The following is a 21,868-nucleotide window of genomic DNA, read 5'->3' on the forward strand; positions in this document are numbered from 1 at the left end:
ATGGTACTGAATGGTGGAGACCATGTTCTTGCTTTCTAGTTTCCTTTCTATGAAAGCACAGCTGATTTATTTAGGACTTTTCTATAAGCTATAAGTTACCCTTTAAACATGAGGATTATCTTATTCAATTTGGAATAAAACTTATCCATTAAATGCTGAGGAAGCAGCCTGAGTTTGGGTTCAATACAAGCACATATCAGAAATAGTCCCCTATCGCAAGAGAACATGATTAGATACATTAAATTTGTCCCCTCTCAGTTTCCTCAGCTGTAAAGTATGAATAGTCATAACCATGAGGTGATTTGGGATTTTAACATGGAAACATAGGTTCCTAATTCAGTATCTATGTGGTAGATCCTCTGTATCATAGTTCATTTCTTCCTTGTCTGGGTCTATTTGAGCTGTTAAAAATGAATCACCATAGACTAGGTGACAAACAACAGATAATTATTTCTCACACATACAGAACTGCAGCATTGTGGTAGCAATCTCAGGACTGGTGAAGGGCCAGTTTTAAGGTAGCAGAGTTGTCTTCTCTGCAGATGGTGAGGGAATAGGAACATCACCAGATCTCTTCTCATATCTGCTCTTATTCTGATGAACAAGGGCTCTACCTTCACGCATTTCTCCCAAATATCTCACTATACTGTCACACTGAGTTTAAGATTTTAACACATGGGAAGAGACACAAACATTCAGTCTAAACCAGGCACTGGTGACTCACATTTGTAACCCAAGCTACTCAGGAAACTGAGATACCAAGATCTAGTCCTACCAAGAAAATCTTTGATACAATTATCTACAATTAACTACCAAACAAAGGTTGGAAAGGGATGTGTGGCTCAAGTGGTAGAACACTAGCCTTGAGGGAAAACAAAAGAGCCAAGGAAGAGAGCCGAGAGCCCCAGCCCCTAGTTCAAGTCCTCGTAACAGAAAACAGAACATAAAGACTAATATGTTCCTTCACATTCTTTCTTAGTTCTCAACTCAAGGGTGCATTTACTAGTACAGAAAAAAAATACAGAAAAGAAAAGCTTTCTCTCCTCTGAATGCTCAGCATTGGAGAACTTCATAAAAATTGTGTGTACGTGTGTGTGTGTGTGTGTGTGTGTGTGTGTGTGTGTGTGTTAGTTCTTGAACTCAAAGCTTTATGCTTTCATTTGGCTTTTTTTTTTGCTCATGGCTGGAACTTACCTACCTGAGTCACTGCTTTACTTCTGTCTTTTGGCTGGTTAATTGGAGATAAGGGTACCTTTTTTTTTTTGCCTTTGCTCGCTTCCTCAAATCTCAACCTCCTGAGTAGCTAGTATTACAGGCATGAACATTAACACCTGATTGGAAAACATCTTTTGTAATGCCCAATATTCCCTTTGTCAAGTTTACCAAAAGTATACACTGATCAACAATAGAAAAGTGTGATGATCTTATCTAGAAGCTCATGTGTATTTATTTCCATTTATTTGCATGTATTTATCTCTTACTTATTGAATACATATTAAATTGCAAAGACTTCTGTGGGCTGGTTATAATGTGAATAGGATAGATTCCCTTCCTGTGGAGCTAGTGAGACATACTCAAAGCAAGCAAAAACAAAGTATCAATCAAACTACAGGGGACTGCTGCTGTGTTAGTTGTGGGAGGATGGGCTATTCTGTGGTAAGAATAATCACTGATATAAACATTTTTCTGATGAGGCAATGTCCATTCCAGGGTTATCTATGGTAAGTGTCCTCAGTCTTCCATGATGGTCCATAGTACACCAGCATAGCTTTCTCCAGGGTGGAACAAGACACCAGCAGCTGAATGCTTGCCTCCGTATCCTGAAGGTTTCATATGCTACCAGTTGTAGCAAGTTCCAAGCACTCTCTACTTCTATGGAGTGGGGAAGTGGAAGCCTTGGTACTCCACATGAAGTACTATAAAGAAAAAATAAAGAGACAATGGTAACAGAAGCAAATATAAACAGAAACTTCCACATATATTGTTATGTAAATCTATAACAAAACAGAAACATCAGAAAAAACAGTGAATATGAAAAAGAAATTGTTAATACAACTGTTTACACATTGTGACAAATTAGGTATTTACAAGGTTACGGTCACTGAGGAATGTCTGAGGTTCAGCAAATAAGTGTAGCTGAGAATAAGGCAGATGCCATTAATTTTTCAGCACTCAGTACAACTTCCTTGGCTGTGAACATGCTTATTAGTATTAAAGTCTTCTCTACCATAGTAACTTCCTCAAAATTCTAATTGTATGATGAGTTTAGCCCGAGACTTGAAATCGTCTTCTATGGCTAAAAAATTCTACTAATTTTGTTTTTTGAGAAGAGTCCTAGAGCTTCATGCTTGGTATGTAAGCACATATGTACACATCTTTTTGCTTCAGTTGTTTCCTATATAAAGTCTCTTGTTTTTGCCCAAGGTTGGCCTAAATAGTGATTTTCTTACCAATGGCTTATCGAGGAACTAAGTGCAGATCACTGTGTTTGCTTTATTTATTGAGATGGATTATCCTATGTTTTTGCTCTGGTGGACCTGAACTATCATCCTGATCTCTGCCTTCCAGATAGCTAGGATCATAGGCGTGAGCCAGTTCTGGCTTAAATTTAAACAGACATGCTGTATCTGTTGAGTTTTTCCTCATTTGTCTAGGATGTTTCCCTAAACCATTAATCAGTGTTCAGAAGAAAAATGTTCATGGAACAAGGTGTCCTTGGTCAAAATTTTTTTTAAATAGCTTTACATGTAATGTCCATCCCGTTGACAAGTGCTATATAAAGAGATATTTCACCAATTTGAATGAAAAGAGTAGGAAAATGTCCAGATTAGTTTTTAAAAAAATAGTCAGTGGCATATTTGTCCTTTCTGATGGTCAAATAATGCACTTACTTTCCAAAATACAGTACTAGAACTCTAACTTTCCCTTGCATGTTTGTGGTTTGTTCTTTCTTTCTTCCTTCCTTTCTTTCTTTCTTCCTTTTTTCTTTCTTTCTTTCTTTCTTTCTTTCTTTTTTTCTTTCTTTCTTTCTTCCTTTCCTCCTTCCTTCCTTCCTTTTTCTTTTCTTTGTGGCCAGTCCTGGGACTTGAGCTCAGGACATGAGCAGAGTTCTTTGGCTTTCTTAAGGTTAGAGCTCTACCACTTGAGCCACAGCAGCACTTCTGGCTTTTTCTATGTATGTGGTACCAAGGAATCGAACCCCGGTCTTCATGTGTGCTAGGCAAGCACTCTACCACTAGGCCAAACGTCCAGCTCATGTTTTTTTTTTTTTCACTAAGTCTGTATAATTTTAAAAAAAGATCATCCACAGAATCCAGCTTTGCTTTTTGAGGAAAGTTCAAGGGCAAACCAAAAGAGGGTTTATATTTGTCCCCACTGACTCTATTTCAGCATCATCACTCCCCACAGTGTCTGGGGAAATCTCAGTCCTCTCCATCAAGGGCATATCTTCAGTGATTGCCTCTTCTGGCCAGGCTGGTCACCCATGCCTTAGATGCCATTTGCTGCTCCAGTGTCTGTACAAAATGTGTTCCTTAGTTGGCAAATGGGGCCCAGCTGCCTTCTGATTTGGTGAGTGCCTTAAACCAGTCACCTCCTACCTTAGCTTGATCATCTAAATGGAAAATACTACTGTTCCAACAGAGCAGAAATGATAGAGAAACGATTTCTGACATGAGTATCTTGCTTTCTGAATTGCCACAGCTACTAGTGCTGCTGAAAGGAAAGAATAAGATAGAATAAAATGTGATAAGTAAGAACACAGACTTTACAATTCTTACAAGTGGTAAATGTGCTTTGTGTTACTTAAGAAAAGCTTTAAATGGGCAATGAGTATTGTTAGGCTAATGCCAATTGATGCCCAGAACATTACAATAATCCAATGGAATAGAATAGCATCTTGGAAAGTGGCAATTTGTGTAAAAATTGCTGATAGCTTCGACACATGCTGAGAACTTTACATATAAGTGGGCTAGAGCTTTGGCTGCAGAGTTATTTATTTGGCCTTTCATTTGTAAATAAGAAAGCATTTTTTTTCCCTTCAGGGAGGTTCAGGCCAGTTATTTCTATAAAACTACCAATGTCTATGACAGCTCTTAGCCTGTGAGGGAACACAACAATTCATTTAGGATGCCAGCCTTCTATAGGATGTCTGGATCTCAGGTTAGAGTAATTAGATGGAGTCCTTGTTTACCTTTCCGCATCAAATTGTTACCCTGCTTGCATGATCTGGTCCCAGATTCCTTCCCCAACCACAGGCCAGCCTCATTTTATGGATTTTACCTGTCGCCAGCATTATTTTAGTCTATGGGCCCAAGCTAGCATAGGTTTTCGGAGAAGACATTGTCTACTGGGATTCATAATGGTCACAGGCATTTCCCCTAAGAACAGGTTGGTAGTTGTTGAGCAAAAGGACATAGTAAAGCAGTTTTGGGTACCTCATGGAGTTATATCTCTGTAGACCTTCATCATAACTTGGTGTTTGGGACACTGACATTGGAGGGATGAAGGGATAGAGACAGATGCACACAGCAGAGGCCAAACTGAAGCCCAGGTGGGCTGGGTGGTAGCCAAGGCTTTCCCTATAAGCACTCCGATATTTCATCATTACCTGCATTCCAAGGCTCAGCTCACACTCTCTCTCTCTGACCTCAAAGCAATTGTTAGAGAATATGTGCCTGCCCACAAATGTGTGAGTGAGTGTGCGTGTGTGTGTGTGTGTGTGTGTGTGTGTGTGTGTGTGCTAGTATTGGGGCTTGAATTCATGGCTATCTGCTCTCACTAGGCTTTTACATTTAAGAGTTTCATAGGATTTTCCTGTCTGGGGCTGGCTTCAAACCAGGTTCCTCTCAATCTCAGCTTCATAAGTAAGAGTTACAGGGGAAGCCACCTGTGCCTCATTTGGCCCCCTTTTAAAAAGTACAGTGCCGGGGCTGGGAGTTTGGCCTAGTGGTAGAGTGCTTGCCTAGCATGCACAAAGGCCTGGGTTCAATTCCTCGGTACCACATACATAGACAAAAGCCGGAAATGGTGCTGAGGCTCAAGTGGTAGAGCTCTAGCCTTGAGAAAGCCCAAGGACAGTGCTCAGGCCCTGAGCTCAAGCCTAGGACTGGGAAAAAAAAAAAGTACAGTGCCTATGCTTCTGTTTCTCCTTACTATGCCTTATATTTCCTTAAAGCACCAAACATCTGATGTGATTCTATGCATCCATTTATTCCTTTGCTGATTCCTGTCCCCATCTCACCTCCCCCTCCCAGAAGGAAGGAATTGCCTGTAACCCTTGTGTAGCTGTTTCTGGTATTTAGCTTACCTCCTGACCAGGTCAAAGACTAAAGCAAAGGTCTAAGTTGGGTTATAATTACTGGTCATGCTTACTATATTTTGTTCTCCAAGTATTTGTGGAATATTCCTTTTGTGTTTGCCTTGCAGTAGTATTTTTGGAAATAGGAAGGTGGACAAAAATGACATGGTCTGCACTTGTAAGAGTTAAGAACATCAGGGAAGAAAGAAGCAATCAATGGGGCTGATACATTAAGGTAAACAATCTATGAACTACCACAGCACGCATGTTTAAGAAAAGCTACTCTTAAAATGGTTCCCAGGCTGAGCCTGAAAGCATGGGTGCCCATGAGAGAACTGGGGCAGAGGAAAGGTCTTGTAGTAGCTCCCTATGACTCAGGAGAAGAAGAGGGAACAGACTTAAAAGTCTGACACTGAAGCAGAAAGCTGGGAGCAGTCAGGTTGTACTTGTGATGCCTCTGGAGGGTTTTTAAATCAATGCAATTTTTTCATATCTGATTCAGTTTAATAGCTTTAGCCAAGTAAGTTGAGTAAGTTGGCACCTTTTCTTTTCTTTTTATTTGGAGCCAGTCCTGGGGTTTGAACTTGGGCCATGGTTGAACTCCAAAGCCTGGGTGCTGTCCCTGGGTTTATTTTGCTGAAGACTAGCACTCTACCATTTGACTTCCAGTAGCACTTTCTGCTTCTTTGTTGATCAATGAGAGATAAGAGGCTCACAGACTTTCCTGCCTGAGCGGACTTTGAACTTCAAATCTCAGGCCTTAACTTGCTGAGTAGCTAGAAAAACAAGTGTGAGCCTCTGGCCCTCAGCCAAACATTTCCATTGTATAGATGGGGCAACTGAGTCCACATAGATCACATTTCCAGCTTAGGTGGAGTGAACTGAATGTTCTTCATTGTAAGGTTGTGATGATTCCTGACACCAGCCTTCCCACTCTCCGCCCTCTTTCTCCCTCCTTTTTCCCCTTCCTATCTTCTTTCTTTCCTTGTTTCCTTCCTCCTGGTTGTTATTCTTGTCAAAATGCAAACATAAAACTTATTTACCAAGGATCCTTATCTTTCTCCAAGAAACACACCAGCTCATGGCTCACACACAGGCTCCAAAGACAAAACAAAACAACAAACCAACAACCAACAACAACAAAAACCAGTTTGCCTGAGCCCAAGCCAGCTGCTTCTGGGATGATGGTGGGTGAGCAGCATGTGTGCACTAAACCCCAATTTTCCATCCTTCCTTACTGGGAAGTTGGATCTGTCCCAGGAACCTTTCTTTTATCTGAGAAGGGACTCTAGAGAAAAGAGCTGCCTTGAGAAAGTAAAGAGGTGCTCACTGGCTGGCTGGGCCAGGCTGGGCTGCAGAGTGCCTGCCCACGCTCCGCTCCGGGCATGCGTGAGCACTGGCTGCAAAACACAGCTGGCACGGCTAATTTTAGCCTCACTGCTGCCGCCGCCTTGAGAAAGGGACCCTTTAAGGAAATAGATTTTCTCTGAAAGAATTTATATTAGAATGCTCCAGCTCATGGACATGTCGGAATATTATTATTATTGTTCTTATTATTGGTGGGGGGGAAACTCTGCCAAGTAATTATGGTTTTGGGGAGGGATTCCTTTTGGGGGAGATGTTATCAGTACAGCAATTAAGCATCCATGAATCTAAGTTATCATAAGGCAAGACAGTGATTTTATTCATAAAGAAGCTTAGAAACCTAAGGGGTCACATCATTTGATTTTTTTTTTTCCCAACCAAATGGATGTCATCAAGAGGGTGCTTTCTACTATATACTAAGTTGATCAGTGCAATCCATGGTGCTTGGCTCAGTAGTGGCACTCCGGGAGTAAGATCTTAACAGAAATAAATTAAAATACTTAGCAGCCTCCGGAAAGCAAAAGGTTAGTTTCTCCATCAGGTCTGGAATGCATCTGGCTGTCGAGAGTCCCACAGCTTTTAAAAGCACCCGGGACACTTCCCCCTTCCCCCCTCCCCATTCAACTAGCAAGGTTAGTTCCTGTCTTTGTTATTTATTATTTATTATTATCATTATTTGCTTTCTTCCCCCACCCGTTCACCTCTATCCCCCCTCCCTCCCTTACCAGTGCTTTTTCTCTTTCTTTTCCCTCCCAGGGTCTTTACTGGTTGATTTTTTTTGGGGGGGGGCGGGGAATGTGTCTTACCTGGGAACTTGGCAAAGCAGCTGGGGTGCTGGGTGGATTGTGGAGGCCAGGCAAAGCTGGGGTTCTAGGGGCTCCCGGGGTGGTGCTGCAGCAAAGCCGCTCTGCTACTCCAGGCAGCCAGCAGAGGGATCGCAAGTTTGCGTGCAGCGGGGTGGAGGCAGCCTTTTCTTTCTTTCTTTCTTTCTGTTTTTTTTTCTTTTTTTTTTTTTTCTTGGAGGAAATACTGCAGCCTTCTGGCCTGCGTTCGCCGCTCCCTGGAGAGGCTCTCTGGGTTCCACCCACCGCTGGAAGGAGGGGAAGTGAATGGAAGGACAGGACGAACCTCAACACCATGTCACTTTGGGAGGGAGACAGCAGCCACTAAGCTGGGCGAGATTTTCTTTCTTTTCTTTTCTTTTTTCCCCCCTCTTTTATTTTTCTTTTCTGTTTGTCCCTTTTCCTTTTCTTTTTTCTTTTCCTTTACCTTCTTTCTTTTGATTCCCCTTCCTTTCTTTTCATTCCCTCCTTGTTCTTTAAGGTGGGAAGGAGACAAAACACGAGACAGGAAGCTGATTTGCAAAGAATCCGAGTTGTGCTACAAGGGACCTTTGGCTTTTTTTTTTTTTCTTCTCCCCCCCTTTTTTTTTCAAACGCTGGCAAATTGACATCACTACAAACGTCTGGTTAGAGAGAGCAAACTGCTTCATCCCGAGTGGACCAGGCAGGCAGCCGGGGGAAGGCTGGTGACCCGGTGTTTTCTCCACATCTCACTGTGCGTCCTTTTCTCTCCTTTTATATATATATATTTTTTTCCTTTTGCGGTGCGTTTTTGGTTTGGTTTGTTTCTTCAAATTCTTGCCGTGTTGGAAGTAAGCCTCGTCTGTCACCCGGACTGGGACTGTCAGGAGTAGTGGATTAAGAGGAAGCTCTCGGCCTGGGGCACTCTACCCTGTCATCCAGTTCCCTGCCTCGGAGATAAAAGATTCCAGCTTCATGGGCAAACGCCTGGACCAGCCACAAATGTACCCCCAGTACACCTACTACTACCCTCATTATCTCCAAACCAAGGTATGGCTTGACCCGACCAACCGGCGTGTCTGACAGTCAGTGTGCAGTCTGTCTACACTGGGATAGGAGGCAGACAAGCGTGAGAATGATTCTTCTCACCCTCACCGCCCCCCCCCACCCCCCAGCAACCTCTTCCTGCTCCTTCAAAATTAGTAACATACCATTGGAGTTAATGAGGCAGAGGAAGATGTGAGAAGAAAGCCAGCCAGCCCCTTAATTGAAGCTTTCTCTTTGAGGACTTATAATAGTTTCACTCCAGTTCTTTTGTTGTTATTTGGCAGGATCAATCTCCCCCCCCCCCATTACACCCAACCCTCAAGTCCTTTGCAGAGGTGCAAGGTTTTTGGGGTGTTGTTGTTGTTTTGTTTTGTTTTTAGGAAAGGGGATCCTAATTACAAGGAGCAAGACTATCATTTGAGGGGCTTTTCTGGTGAGCTGCTCTTTGTCTATGGGTCTCTGAGGGATTTTTTTTTTCCTACCAGAGGACATGCCAGCCAGGGCTAGGGCCACACAAACTTTTCCTGGCTAGGAATTCAATGAAATAAGGGTGTAGGGACACATAGGGCACTTAGCAAAAAAGTCTTTTAGAGTTTGTTTGGGTGTGTTTTTATTTATTTAGCGTGACTTGAGGTGATGTTAAGCATGATTAGCATGCTAGAAATTGTTCTTGCAGCTTTTCAATGGTTGTTTACTTTTTGCCCCTGTTTGTGATAGCCCGTATCAGGAGACCTTGGGTCTTGAAAAGGCATGGGATGTAATTGATAATAATTGGACTTGAATTGGTTAACTACTTTGGGCTTTGTGTGAGTGTGCTCAAATGATCATCTGGGAACCAGAGCCATGTCCTCTACAGTAAGCAATGTGCGGTGACAATCCTGAACTTTCTCTTGCAGTTGAGACATGATTCAAGTGTGAAATCTCTGCTTGGATTTGTCAATTAAATCAGATTTCATTTAAGGGAAAATGTTGAGTGGAACTTCCTTGAGTGTACCGGTGATATCATTTTGTATTACATTAACCAGACACCATCATCTTCTTAATAAACAAATACGCAAGAGTGAACAAGGCAGGCTGAGGCTCTGTGCTATCACCAGGACTCCTGGTGTATTGGAGCTTAGTAATGCATGCTGTAGTAATCTCTCATTTTATGCTTTCTCATCAAACAATGCCTAATTCTGACCCAGACCCGGCAGCCAACTTTCAACATTGCATTAGAGATGGTTGTTTTGAATTGATTTTTTTTCTTTTTCTTTTCTTTCACTGTTCTTATGATGTACCCTACCCCTCCAAGGTCGACTTGCAGGCTTTTTTGCCTTTGTGAGCATTTAGTTTGCGTGACTGCTGCTGCTGCTTAACTAGAACAGTCCTCCTGCTTGGTGGGTGCCTTGAGTCTTAACTCTTTGGAGGATTGCCCTTCCTGAAGGCAATAGTCAAAGAAACACAGGTTTCCAAAGGGGAAGTCACAGTCATTTCTCACCCTCCAAAGTCACGAAAACAATAAGCTCAAGGGTTGCCTGAAAAACATTCCATCCCTTTAACTCACTAGGCTACATGCTTCCAATTTTTTTTTTTCAAAACTGGGTTTTGTTTTGGTCCTTAGTTTCTACTATTCTGTATATTCAGGAGGAAAAAAAACTTTAGATTGAAATAAATGATTTTTTTTCCCTCCCTCTCTGCTTGAAATTTCTCTTAACCAATGACTGGCAGGAAGTAATGAATGCTGTGTACATTGTATCAAAGACACTGAGTGCCAGATGAGGTACTCTTGTAGAAAGAGTGTGTGTGTGTGTGTGTGTGTGTGTGTGTGTGTAAGAGAGAGAAAAAGACAGAGGGAGAGAGGAAGACAGAGACAAAGAGACAGATTGGGAGAGCAAAGTTTGATGAAGAAATCAGCCTGAAAAATATAGAGAAAGTTTTATACAAATCTCTTTTGGGATCCTATATAGTTTAATTCTGTGTGGACCAGAGGCATCTGGATCTTGTTACTTTTAAGCTAGCCAAAGCCATCAACTTCTGGAACATTTTTAAGAAGCTAGACCCATTAGGGATTCTAAACTCATATTCCAGTAATCAGATCAGGGTGGAAGGAAGGTAAAGATGAGCTATTTTGGCTATCCTGGCACTTCATATTGTCTATGACGATGTAAACTCTCAACAGTGCTATGTAGTTGTCCAAACTATTACAGAGCATCTGAAATGACAGGCGTTAGTAACACGCCTGGAAGAGAAAGAGAGAAATAGATGCTGTGTTGAAACTCAGATTCAGAACGAGTGGAAGTAATATGTGATTGTGTTGTAACACATTGGGACTTTCTGACAGGGTTAATCCAGTTCAGAGAAACACTAGTATGTCCCACTATGAGAAGAAAACAGCTGGGTTATTTCCATATTACTTTTGCCCCTTCTCTACTTTCCTTCCAAACTATAATTCACAAGCATTTTAACAAAAGTGCTTGCTGTTTCTATTCATATGGTAAATCTGAATGGAATTAATAAAAGCCATATCCTTGGCTTATGTTACAACTGAACTTTAAAGTCTTAACTATTAAAGATAATGCTAACAGAGAAACAATATTTGTAGTTGAAATGAGTAGAATTCTGTGGGTAATAAAAATTGTGATCCTCTTTTACCTTGAAAGGTATTTGCTGATATTCATTTTGTTGGTGTTGTATTCCTATGGGGAGGACTTCATGGGATTTGAAAGAACTAAAATATTTATTAGAATATTAGAATTATGCAGAAATGCAAAAAGCTTGGCCCATTTGTTCAAATAGTGTAATGTGAGATACAGCTTCAATTTTCTTATGGTAAATCAACATGAATTTGGTGTGTGTGTGTACTGGTGTTTGCAGGACCTGGATACTATCCTTTAGTCTTCTCGCTCATGGCTGGCATTCGAACCACTGGAGCCACAGATTCACTTTTCACTTTTTGCTTGTTAGTTGGAAATAGAGTCTCATAGACTTTTCTCCTTGTGCTAGCTCCTCAGATCTTAGCCTTTGTAGTAGTTAAGCTGTGAGCAACTGGCACCTAGCATGAAGTTGGTATTTTAAAAGCAAAGGCAAATGTTTTCTATTTCTTCAAATATATTTTAAAGTTATAGAGAGACTTGTGACCTTTCCCTGTCTTCTCTGCTTTTAGTTCCCTGTATATTACCACCAATTTCTCTTTGTCTAACAAAAGAAATTTGATGTTTACTTTCATCCCTTGGAATAGTTTTCCAAATGTCCTAAATGTTTTGTATTAGAAAGATGCATTAAGTTCAGCACCACAAAACCTACACAATTGACCTGTAGCTGTAATTTCTACCAATTTGTGATCTTCTGCTCCCCCTTCCCTATGTCACATTTTCTTAATTTTTCTTTTGACTAATTTTTCCTGGACAAAGAGAGAAAAGAAAAAGCAGTTTCAATAGGGAGTGTTGCTTTTGGTTAAGGAAAAGTCAGAAATCTTATTGACCTATTACAGTATGTAAATTAGAGACATAATTGATTAAAAAAATGAAAAGAATATCCAAAAAAAATTGTTGTGTAGAATAATCAGCAAATTTTAGAGAAAAGAACATCCAAATGTATTTAAGTAGTTTAATGACAAAATGATGCTTGATTAGCTGTGAGCAAACTTTTTCAAGTATTCTGAAAACCTGTTGTTTAATTATGAGATTTCAAGTTTCACTGTAAGTCTTTATATATTTTAAGGCATAGGGGCATCTTTTGGAAAATAAACTAGAAAGAAGAAAGATCTAAATAAAAAACAAACAAACAAAAAACCGTTGGGGAATTGATAGCTTGCATTTGGAAGACGTTAGTCATCTTTGTAAAATTTAAGAGATCGCTTGCTAGGTGCCTGTGGCTCATGCCTCTAATTCTAGCTACTCAGGAGGCTGAGATGTGAGGATTCCATTTGGAAGCCTGCCAGAGTAAGAATGTCTGTGAGACTGTCATCTCTCATTAACCCAGAAGCATCCTTCTCGGACCTGTAGGCTTCTGAAATCCCATGTACAAGTTTCTAATTGGCTGCTCTCACATCATTATTGCATTTCCTTCTTTGGCCCTATGGAACGCAGCAAGTCTTAAAGAAAGTGGCTCAGAGTAGCAGACCCTCACAGGGTCTCCCTGGGTAAGAGCACTCAGATTACGTTCAGAGCTTTGTGTGGGGAAGAGGGCAAGCGTATGTAGTAATTCACCAAGGGCCACTCACTGAAGACAGAAGTTTCAGACTCTGAAACCTGGATGGTCACTCTGGCTCAGTCTAGCTGAGGTCCAGCTGACTGTGCCATGAACAGAATTATCACTTGAACACAAGAAGTATAGAATAGGCAAAAAAAATAGCAATGTACAAATCCTACAAAAGCAAAGCAAAACAACCCTTAAGCATACTGCGTACACAGGCAAGGCGGAAAATCTTGCAGAGGAAAGGAATGAGTTTAGGATTTCTTGAGTACTTCCTGCCTCAGATTTGCAATGATAGCCAGAGTTGGTAACTTTCCAATGGCTTTAAAACAGCCATGAAAAACTCCCAAGTTCAGTTTTTCTTTGAAAGCTGGAAACACACAAAACTGGTTTTTCAAAAGTCTTCTGTGATCAAATTTTTAGGTATAACTACAGTATTTTCTTTTGCTTCAGGGAAAAATATGATATCAGGAAACTATGGTAATGCTTGTCTGTCCCATTTTACAATAATAGAATTTTAGTTTGAAATAAGAGAGGAGCAAAGGCCCATCCTCTCTTTTATTTTTCTTTATTCCCCCAAATCTTTATTATCAGTGGGGTTGGACCCACTTTCAGGGCATAGTCATCTCTTTTTTATAATGGAGTTATTATTTCCCAAACACTCAGTCCATTAACTACTTGAGAGGAGTAGAGTGCATCATCAAGATGCTATATTTCTTTCTCCAGAATAAACGCAAACTTACCAGAACTATCAAATTCTTTTTACATCTGCTCCCTAAAGCATTTTTCTTTCATCTCCCCTTAATTTGAAGACAAAGCAAAACAAAAATCCCTAGAATTTTACAATGCAAAAATATTTCTATGAAGTTACAAAATCGACATGAGGGCTTAGAGTGGGGGGTTATATAAAAGAACTAGGTTGAGTTCATTCTGGGTGGTTTTGGCTTCAGGAATTTGGAAAACATCACTTTCTATCCCTCACTAATATGATTTTTATTTATCCAATCCTGTCTGACATTATCAGTCCTTTAGGCAGAGAGAGAGAGAGAGAGAGAGAGAGAGAGAGAGAGAGAGAGAGAGAGAGAGAGAGAGAGAGAGAGGAAGAAAATCATTCTTTTCCTTTGAAAGAAAACTTCTGTAGTATCAATCTTTTTATTCAGAGTAAACGGTTGATGTTTATTTGAAATTGGCTTCAAGTACTTCATTGCAATTGTTTTGTAACTGTCTTCCACACTACAGCTGTATGTGATTAAGTAGTGTAATATTAAAAGCACGTGAGAAGAGATGGGCTTGCTACAGCTTCTGAATCAAGAGTACAAACAGAGCTAGAGACGAAGAACAAATGTGTGGTAATACGTGCATTGAGGATATGTGTTGCTATTTTTTGCAGTAGTGAGAAAATGTTGAACTATTTTGGATATGCTTAAAAAGTATGTCTTCTGAAAATGGAAACAGATGAATGATACCAATTTTCAACAAAAAGTATACAGAGAATCTGACTACTTAGCTAGATGACACACAGACACCACATGAGCCCCAAGCAGGGAAAATGAAAACACGTATTCAAAAGGCACCAATGAAATTTTACTTGCTTTTTTAGAAGTTATACATAATTTTTGTTTTTCCTACTTTAGTAAGTACAACTGATATAAGACAACTTTCAGTCCATTTATCCTTAAAGAAACACTGGTAGAAATTGAAGTTCAGCCAGAAAAAGAACAAAATAGGGGATGCGTATTTCTTTCTCTCTCTCTCTTTTTTTTAGCCACTTGGGCTTGAATTCAGGGCCTGAGCACTGTCCTTGGATTTCTTTTCTCAAGGCTAGAGCTCTACCGCGTGAGCCACAACACAACTTCCAGGTTTTTTTCTATGTATATAGTACCGAGGAATCGAACCTGGGCTTTCATGTATGCTAGGCAGGCACTCTACCACTAGGCCAAACTCCAAGCCCCTAAATGAATGTTTAATTTAGTTTTTTTTTTTTTTTTTTTTTTTTTTTTTTTTTTTTTTTGCCAGTCCTGGGGCTTGAACTCAGGGCCTGAGTATTGTCCTTGGGCTTTCCTCAAGGTTAGAGCTCTACCACCTGAATCACAGCACCATTTCCTGTCTTTCCTATGTATATGGTACCAAGGAATTGAACCCAGGTCATCATGCATGTTAGGCAAACTACCACTAGGTCAAACTCCTGGCCCCAAGAGATGTGTATTTCTTTTAAAAGAAACTTGAGCTGAATAATAGTGGCTTAAACCTATATTCCCAGCTGCTCAGAGGCTGTGATCTGAGGATTGCAGTTCAACAAGCCAGCCAGCTAGAACAAGAAAGTTCATGAGAATCTTAACCTTGAATTAACTCTAAAAAGCTGCAGTGGCAGTGTGGTTCAAGTAGTAAAGTGCCATCCTTGAGTGAAAAATCCAAGTGATAGCATAAAGCCCTGAGTTCAAACCCCAGTACAAGAACACATAGGAGAAAGAAAGAGAGAGAGAGAGAGAGAGAGAGAGAGAGAGAGAGAGAGAGAGAGAGAGAGAGAGAGAGAGAGAGAGAGAGAGAGGGAGGCAGAGAGGGATGAGGGAGGGAGGGAGGGAGAGAGAGACAGAGAGACAGAGAGACAGAGAGAGAGAAGGGAGGGAGGGAAGGAAGGAAGGAAGGAAAGAAGGAAGGAAGGAAGGAAGGAAGGAGGGAGGGAAGGAAGGAAGGAAGGAAGAAGGTACTTGGAAATAGAACATTCTTTTTACTGAAAAGGTATTTTTATTGCTAGTGTTAAAGATTAATAAGTAACAAAAGCTTTTTCCTCCTTTGCTGTTGTAGGGAAACTATTGTGCAAAAATTAGTCTTTTTGTTGTTGTCTGTGGCAGTCCTGGCCTTGAACTCAGGGCCTAGGAACTGTCCCTGAGGTTTTCTGCTCAAGGCTAGTGCCCTCCCACTTGAACCACAGCTTCACTATTTGCTTTTTTTAGTGGATAACTGAAGATAAGAGTCTCATGGTCTTCCCTTCCCAAGCTTGCTTTGAAGCATGATTCTTAGATCTAAGCCTCTGACATAACTAGGATTACAAGTGTGAGCCACCAGAGCCCAGCTAATGTTTTTTATTTATATTTTATTTATAAATAAAATACTTGTTTGCATTCCAGTGCTTTTAAAATATCTTTCTTGAAAACTATAATGTCTACATTTCTAGAGAATATAAATCTGTGACACTAATAATGTTAATAAATCTTGTACATTTATTATAATAAATCTATACTGCTGTTCATTAATAAGTAAGTTATAATACATTGAAATATGATTTATTACTAATTGGATATTTCTTAGGCCTTAAAATTACCTATTGAAGTGATTATGCATTTTAAGAGTTCAGATTTTAGATAGTCAGGAAATCAAACAAAAAAGCAATGTTCAGAGTACAGTTTAATATTGTTTTATTGTGGCTTTTTTGTGTCAATATTGGCAGAAAATCTGTGTACATTTAAGTTTCATATTTTTTTCTATTTTGTTGTAAAAGAGAAAGTCTTCCTTAGTACCAGGTTTACTGCACAGTAAATATATACCACAGAGTCAAATATTTGAAGTTGTATAAAATATGAACTAAGTTTTATAATTCAGAATTTCAGTCAGTAGTGAATATCCAGTTTTACAAGTATGTATACTAGAAGATAAGGTATAATGACTCTCCTTTGTCTGTAGGGATGTTCTCTTGATTTCTGCGGTAAAGCTTTGGTTTCTAGGTTCAATTCATTAACAAATATCCCTTCTAGGTGTAACAAGTGTGGCTCTTTTGGAGTTAGCCAAGCCTTCCTTGGGATATTAATGATTAGAGGAGTTTTTGGTAGTGGGTAATTAAATGTAGCTTTATAGACCGTTGAATTGACAGATTCAACTGTCTATGTCCTTCCTCATGTTTAAATCTGGTACACGGAGAGGAAGCCATCCATCATTTGGGAGTACAGTGAAAGCAAATCCAAGGGGTAGAACAAAATGACAGAAATTTCTAAATCCTCATCACTATAGACTTTGTGCAGAGGATTCAAGTTTTCTCCTTGGAATAGGAAACAGGTCTGATCCAGAGATTTCATAGTGAGAGTGCAAGGCTTTCCATTTTGTCTTTTAATTTTTAAATGATGGGAGAGTTTCATGGTTATGCACCAATTGTCTAAATCAGTGAGAATAATGATAAAAGGTAGGACTGCCACTTTAATCCAGACCCCAGGGGCTTACATCTATAATCCTAGTTACTCAGGAAGCTGAAAACTAGGCATGAAAGACCATGCGACTCTTAGAACCAGTTATCCACTGAAAGTAGAACACCAGCCTTAAGAAGAAAAAGCCAATGAAGACAACAAGGCCCTGAGTTTAGGAGACAGTATTGTCACAAAAATATACAATACATATAACACACACTCACACACACACACACACACACACACACACACAATGGTAGTTTCCTCAATGGATATGGGTGCTTGTGTGAATATAAAAACATAAAATTGATAGATGAAGTTTTTTATGTCATTTGCAAAGTACAGATCTCTGAATCTTAGAAAACACAGGAACAAAATACCATGGTGTGCAATACTGTAAAGTAGCATAGAAATAAAAATAGAACTTTTTTCTTTTAGCTTGGTATCTTTTTGTTTCACCCCCCCCAATCCTTGTAAAATGAATTCATGAAATTAAATATTATATAATTTCCTGTTTAATTAATTAAGCTTTGAAAGTCACATGCTGTTTTCATATAATTTAGTACATAAATTACTACTGTGTTTGCTGAAGTTAGATGTTTGTCTTATGAGCAGGAGACAGGGAATATATTCCTCAGCAAGACTTCTGGTTTTTATCTGCATATTGAATTGCTCACTTGGGAAATATTTGCAGTTACTCACCTCTAGTCTCAATAGTATGTTACCTTACTATAGGATGCAGAACATTCCAGAACCATTCAGAAAAGGACCCATACATAGGCAGAAATGCTATTGCTTATGAAGGTCTAGTGATCTTTCCTTCCTTCCTTCCTTCCTTTCTTCCTTCCTTTCTCTGTCTTTGTCTGTGTCTCTATCTCTGTGTCTCTGTCTCTGTGTCTCTGTCTCTGTCTCTCCCTCCCTCCCTCCCTCCCTCCCTCCCTCCCTCTCTCTCTCTCTCTCTCTCTCTCTCCTTCCTTCCTTCCTTCCTTTGAGGGACACATGGTCACATGATAGAAAAGCTCAACACACTGGAAATATGAGTTACATTATTTGCCCAATATATCTCAAAAACAGACATATCTAATTGACCTTCAGCAGTGAGAACAACCTGATGCTTCAGGTCTGGGGGCCAGGTCACAGAAATGTTCCTTGCACAATTGATGGAGTTGTTTACAGACAGATTTGAATGAAACAGGTGTTTCCTTATGCTCCCCGTTTAGGAGCCTAGGCAGGAGACAAACCAAGGGTACATTACTTTCCTATGGCATCATCTTTCTGGATTTTTCTATCTCAAAACAGAATTGTGTGGGCTTTTTTCCTTGTTAAGAGTGTGAACTGCTCCTGTCCCAGTTCTATGGGTTTTTTTTTTTTAACTTTGAGAACTTCTTCTAGTACACAGATGCATGTCTCTTTTACCCAAAGAAACTCATGTGTCTCTTAAAGGAGACACATCTTTCCATGTCTGTATATTTTACTTTTGCTCACAGAATTGGACGTCTTGAAGCACATTATTTTTATTTCTTCTCTCTCCTTCATTTTTTCCCTTTCCTTTGCAGTCCTCTTTTTATCCCAGACTAGTCTTGAACAACTGATTGTTTAAATCATTTTTAAACAAAATTACTACATAATTGTTTATAAATGGAAAGTATAATGTATAATGATCCCACAATGATTTAGTAGTCAAATTGTCAATAGATTAGAAAAAACATGAGATGGCAGTTCTAAACCTTTCTCCAGTGATTTATCTGAAGTACCAAGAAAGATAAAACTAAGAAAAGAAGAAAGAGAAAATAAGAAAGCTGAGGGATCAGGCTCTAATCCACTTTTGAAAGTTCTTGGAAGATAAGGATTTGTTTCCCTTCCCAAAAGGAAAAGATAAGAGCTGTTGGGCCAAGGAGAGACAGTTTGCTAATGCAAGAACCATCTTTGGGAAAAACATTAATGTGAGTATAAAATTTTATATGAGGGAGTTATAATATTGAGACTTTGAGTGTCTTCTGGAAAAAGAAAACAATGCTTATGTAGAAAACGAATGCTCTGATTTGGCATTAACACTAGGTTAATTCCACTACGTTAATTTCCAGTGTTTGCAATCTGCTATTCTGATTTACTCATCCCTACTGCTCAGAGAGGGCTTGATTTTTTAAAAAAACTGAATATTGTTTTTCAGAAAGTCTTCAAAATCAAGGTTTTAAGATTCCTATGTGTAAAATGTTCACTTAAATCTCTGTATGGAAAAGATAAATATATATATATATATCTGAATGATGTTCTGTACAGCTTGACCAAGGCCTCACATGAGCTTGGCTACTTGTTCACAGCTGGAACTCTACCACTTAGTCACGTCTCCAGGCCAGCACTGACTGGTTAACTGGAAATGGACTTACTTGCATTTTTCTGCTTGAGCTGCTTGGACGGTGATCATGTGGATCTTAGTCTCCTGAGTAGTTAGAATTATAAACACGAGCCCCATGACACACCAGTGCCCAGGTACAACTCTCATTTTGAGGAGGAAAACCAAAGCATGCCCGTGGTTGTAAAACCAGTGCAGCCATATTTCCCTGAAAATTTGAGAATGGAAAATTTTGGAAATGGTCAAAACCAGGTGACCCTGATCTTTGAAGGTCATTCATGTACACGGAGACCCAGTAAGGAAGCAACTGAAGTTCTATGTAGTCTTGTTCTGGACCTTCAGCAGGAATAGGTGCAGAAAGGAGCAACCTGACTCTAAACTCTAGATCCCAATATGGCTCAGGCAAGGCTAGCTCTCACTACTTGTGCTCCATCTTTTCTGCTATGTTCTTTGTGCTTCTCCCTCTGTGTCCCATTTTAGGTCTGTCTGATGTGATTTGTGTCCATATATGTATTCTGTACCTCCTTACCTTACCTGGATTGTCTTTTCCCACTTAAATTCCTTGATTCTTTATTGTAGCTTGTACTCTCTGTGTTCTTCTCTACATATGGTTGCCTCTTCCTTCCTTCCTTCCTTCCTTCCTTCCTTCCTTCCTTCCTTCCTTCCTTCCTTCCTTCCTCCCTCCCTCCCTCCCTCCCTCCCTCCCTCCCTCCCTCCCTCCCTCCCTCCCTCCCTCCCTTCCTTCCTTCCTTCCTTCCTTCCTTCCTTCCTTCCTTCCTTCCTTCCTTCCTTCCTTCCTTCCTCTTTCTTCTCTAATTTCTCTAATTCTCAAGTTTTCTGGTTTGTGTTTGTTTTTCTACCTGATTTCTAGTCTTAAACTAACTTTCTTTCTTTCTTTCTTTCTTTCTTTCTTTCTTTCTTTCTTTCTTTCTTTTCTCAGCCTTCAATTCTCTCTCTTTTTCTTGTGTGTGTGTGTGTGTGTGTGTGTGTGTGTCTGTGTGTGTGTGTGTGTCTGTGTCTGTGTTGGCACTGGAGCTTGAACTTAAGGAATTGTGCTCTCCTTGGCTTTTTCTTATATAGCTGAGTTTTACCACTTAAGCCCTACCTGTCATGCAGCTAATTCATTGAATATTAGTCTCTGGCATTTTTTTCTGCCCAGTCTGGCTTTAAAACTTGAACCTCAGTTCTTCCCTTTCTGAGAAGCTAGAGTAATGCCTAGCACTGCCCTTTCATTTGTCATTATTAGCCAGCCGATAGTGAGGTTAGGTTTGATGCAGTAAAATTAAGTTTTACCAATTTTCCCTTGTTTGTAAATTTATTTTTGGCTGCTTTTTGAACACATCTGCATTCTTTTTGTATATTACACATAGGAGGACATGTGTGTGTATGTATACATATGTATATATTTGTACTTCTGTCAGAGTTCACTGATAGAAGTCGACTTGGGGCCACCTTTCTTTGAATGGCTCTATAGGATCTCATATATCTGATGCAGACTGAGGTTAGAACAAAAGATTTTCACAGGGGATGGACCTTTCTTGTTCTGTGTCTTAGACATTGCTCTATGGCTGAAGGCAGTACTTTTTAAATCAGACCTGCTCAATGTCATCTTCACTTCTGTGACACTTTGTGTCAAAGCACATTCCATGTTTTCAGAAACAAACCCTTCTTTAGATTTCCAGATTATTACTGTAATCTCTGTCTCCTGAAATCTGTGGGTCACTGGGGTAAATAAGCCAGAGCTGTCAGTTGAGGTTATAGTTAGTTAGCTAATGGAACACACTCTAACAGCATCAAGTGAGCAAAGTCAGAAACCATAATTGAAAAAAAAAAACAGAAGGGAAGGAAGAAAAAGAAAAGAAAGCACTACAGGGTTGAATTCCAGGATGCTGGCAAAAGAAAGAGTACACAGACCAACTACAACAGAGAAGAAGTGGACTTCAAAGACACGGACAAGCCAGGATTTGGGACTTTGGGATGAGAAGAAGCAAGTAGGTCAGCACTAAATAGAAGCCGTGGTGGTTTGGAGACAATTTGAGAGGCAATTCCTGAGCAAGGGCCAAGAATATCAGCTTTTATACCTGGCTTTCTTTCATGGGCTTGCAAGACATTGGACATACCACACATGAATGATACTTAAAGAGCCAGTTTAGCCTGGTGCTAATTGGCTCATGCCTGCAATCGTCCCAGCTACTCCAGAGACTGAGATCTGAGGATGGTTGTTCAAAGTCAGTCCAAACAGAATCGAATTCCCAAATAACCAACAAGATGACAAAAGTGAAGGCATGGCTCAAGGGGTAGAGTGCTATTTTTGAGAGGAAACAAGCTAAGCAAAATTGTAAGGCTGTGAGTTTAAGCTCCAGTACAGGCACAATAACATTAAAGTTATTGAAACAAGCTAGGAGTTGGGCTGAGGTGTTGCCAGTTGTACTTATGAAGATCCAGGATCTTCAATGGTATAGCCATACGTTAACTATGTATATCACAGTCAGGTTGGTAGCACCCAGGTGGATTTTCCTTCAGAATCTTCCAAAGACTTCTAAGATCAGATGAGAATGACAAAATTTCCCTTTGGGAAGAAAGAGCACTATAAGAACCCGTTTCAAGTAATAAGATGGGCCTGTGATACAAACCTCAAATTTGTCCTCAA

General features: G+C 39.9%; 1 protein-coding gene and 1 long non-coding RNA gene across 6 annotated transcripts in view; one reads left to right on the forward strand and one right to left on the reverse strand.

Annotated features, from left to right (window-relative positions):
- Positions 1–1,441: 1,441 nt before the first annotated feature.
- LOC150050014 (uncharacterized) lies at positions 1,442–7,559 on the reverse strand. The gene is made up of 2 exons (XR_016538561.1): positions 7,471–7,559; positions 1,442–1,916 (listed from the first exon to the last, which is right to left on the reverse strand). It is a non-coding gene; the product is annotated as an uncharacterized LOC150050014 (long non-coding RNA).
- An 874-nt stretch (positions 7,560–8,433) lies between these two features.
- The window catches only part of Rbms3 (RNA binding motif single stranded interacting protein 3), a 765,138-nt gene continuing 751,703 nt past the window's right edge, over positions 8,434–21,868 (forward strand). For all 5 annotated transcript variants that reach the window (XM_090351790.1, XM_090351792.1, XM_090351794.1 and 2 more), the window contains exon 1: positions 8,434–8,517. In XM_090351790.1, the coding sequence (XP_090207916.1) occupies positions 8,443–8,517 (75 nt within the window). In that variant the 5' untranslated portion in view covers positions 8,434–8,442. The remainder of the gene's footprint in view (positions 8,518–21,868) is intronic.

Source organism: Megascapheus bottae, chromosome 18 (genome assembly GCF_031878675.1).
Source record: "Megascapheus bottae isolate mThoBot1 chromosome 18, mThoBot2.hap1, whole genome shotgun sequence".
Lineage (NCBI taxonomy): Eukaryota > Metazoa > Chordata > Mammalia > Rodentia > Geomyidae > Megascapheus > Megascapheus bottae.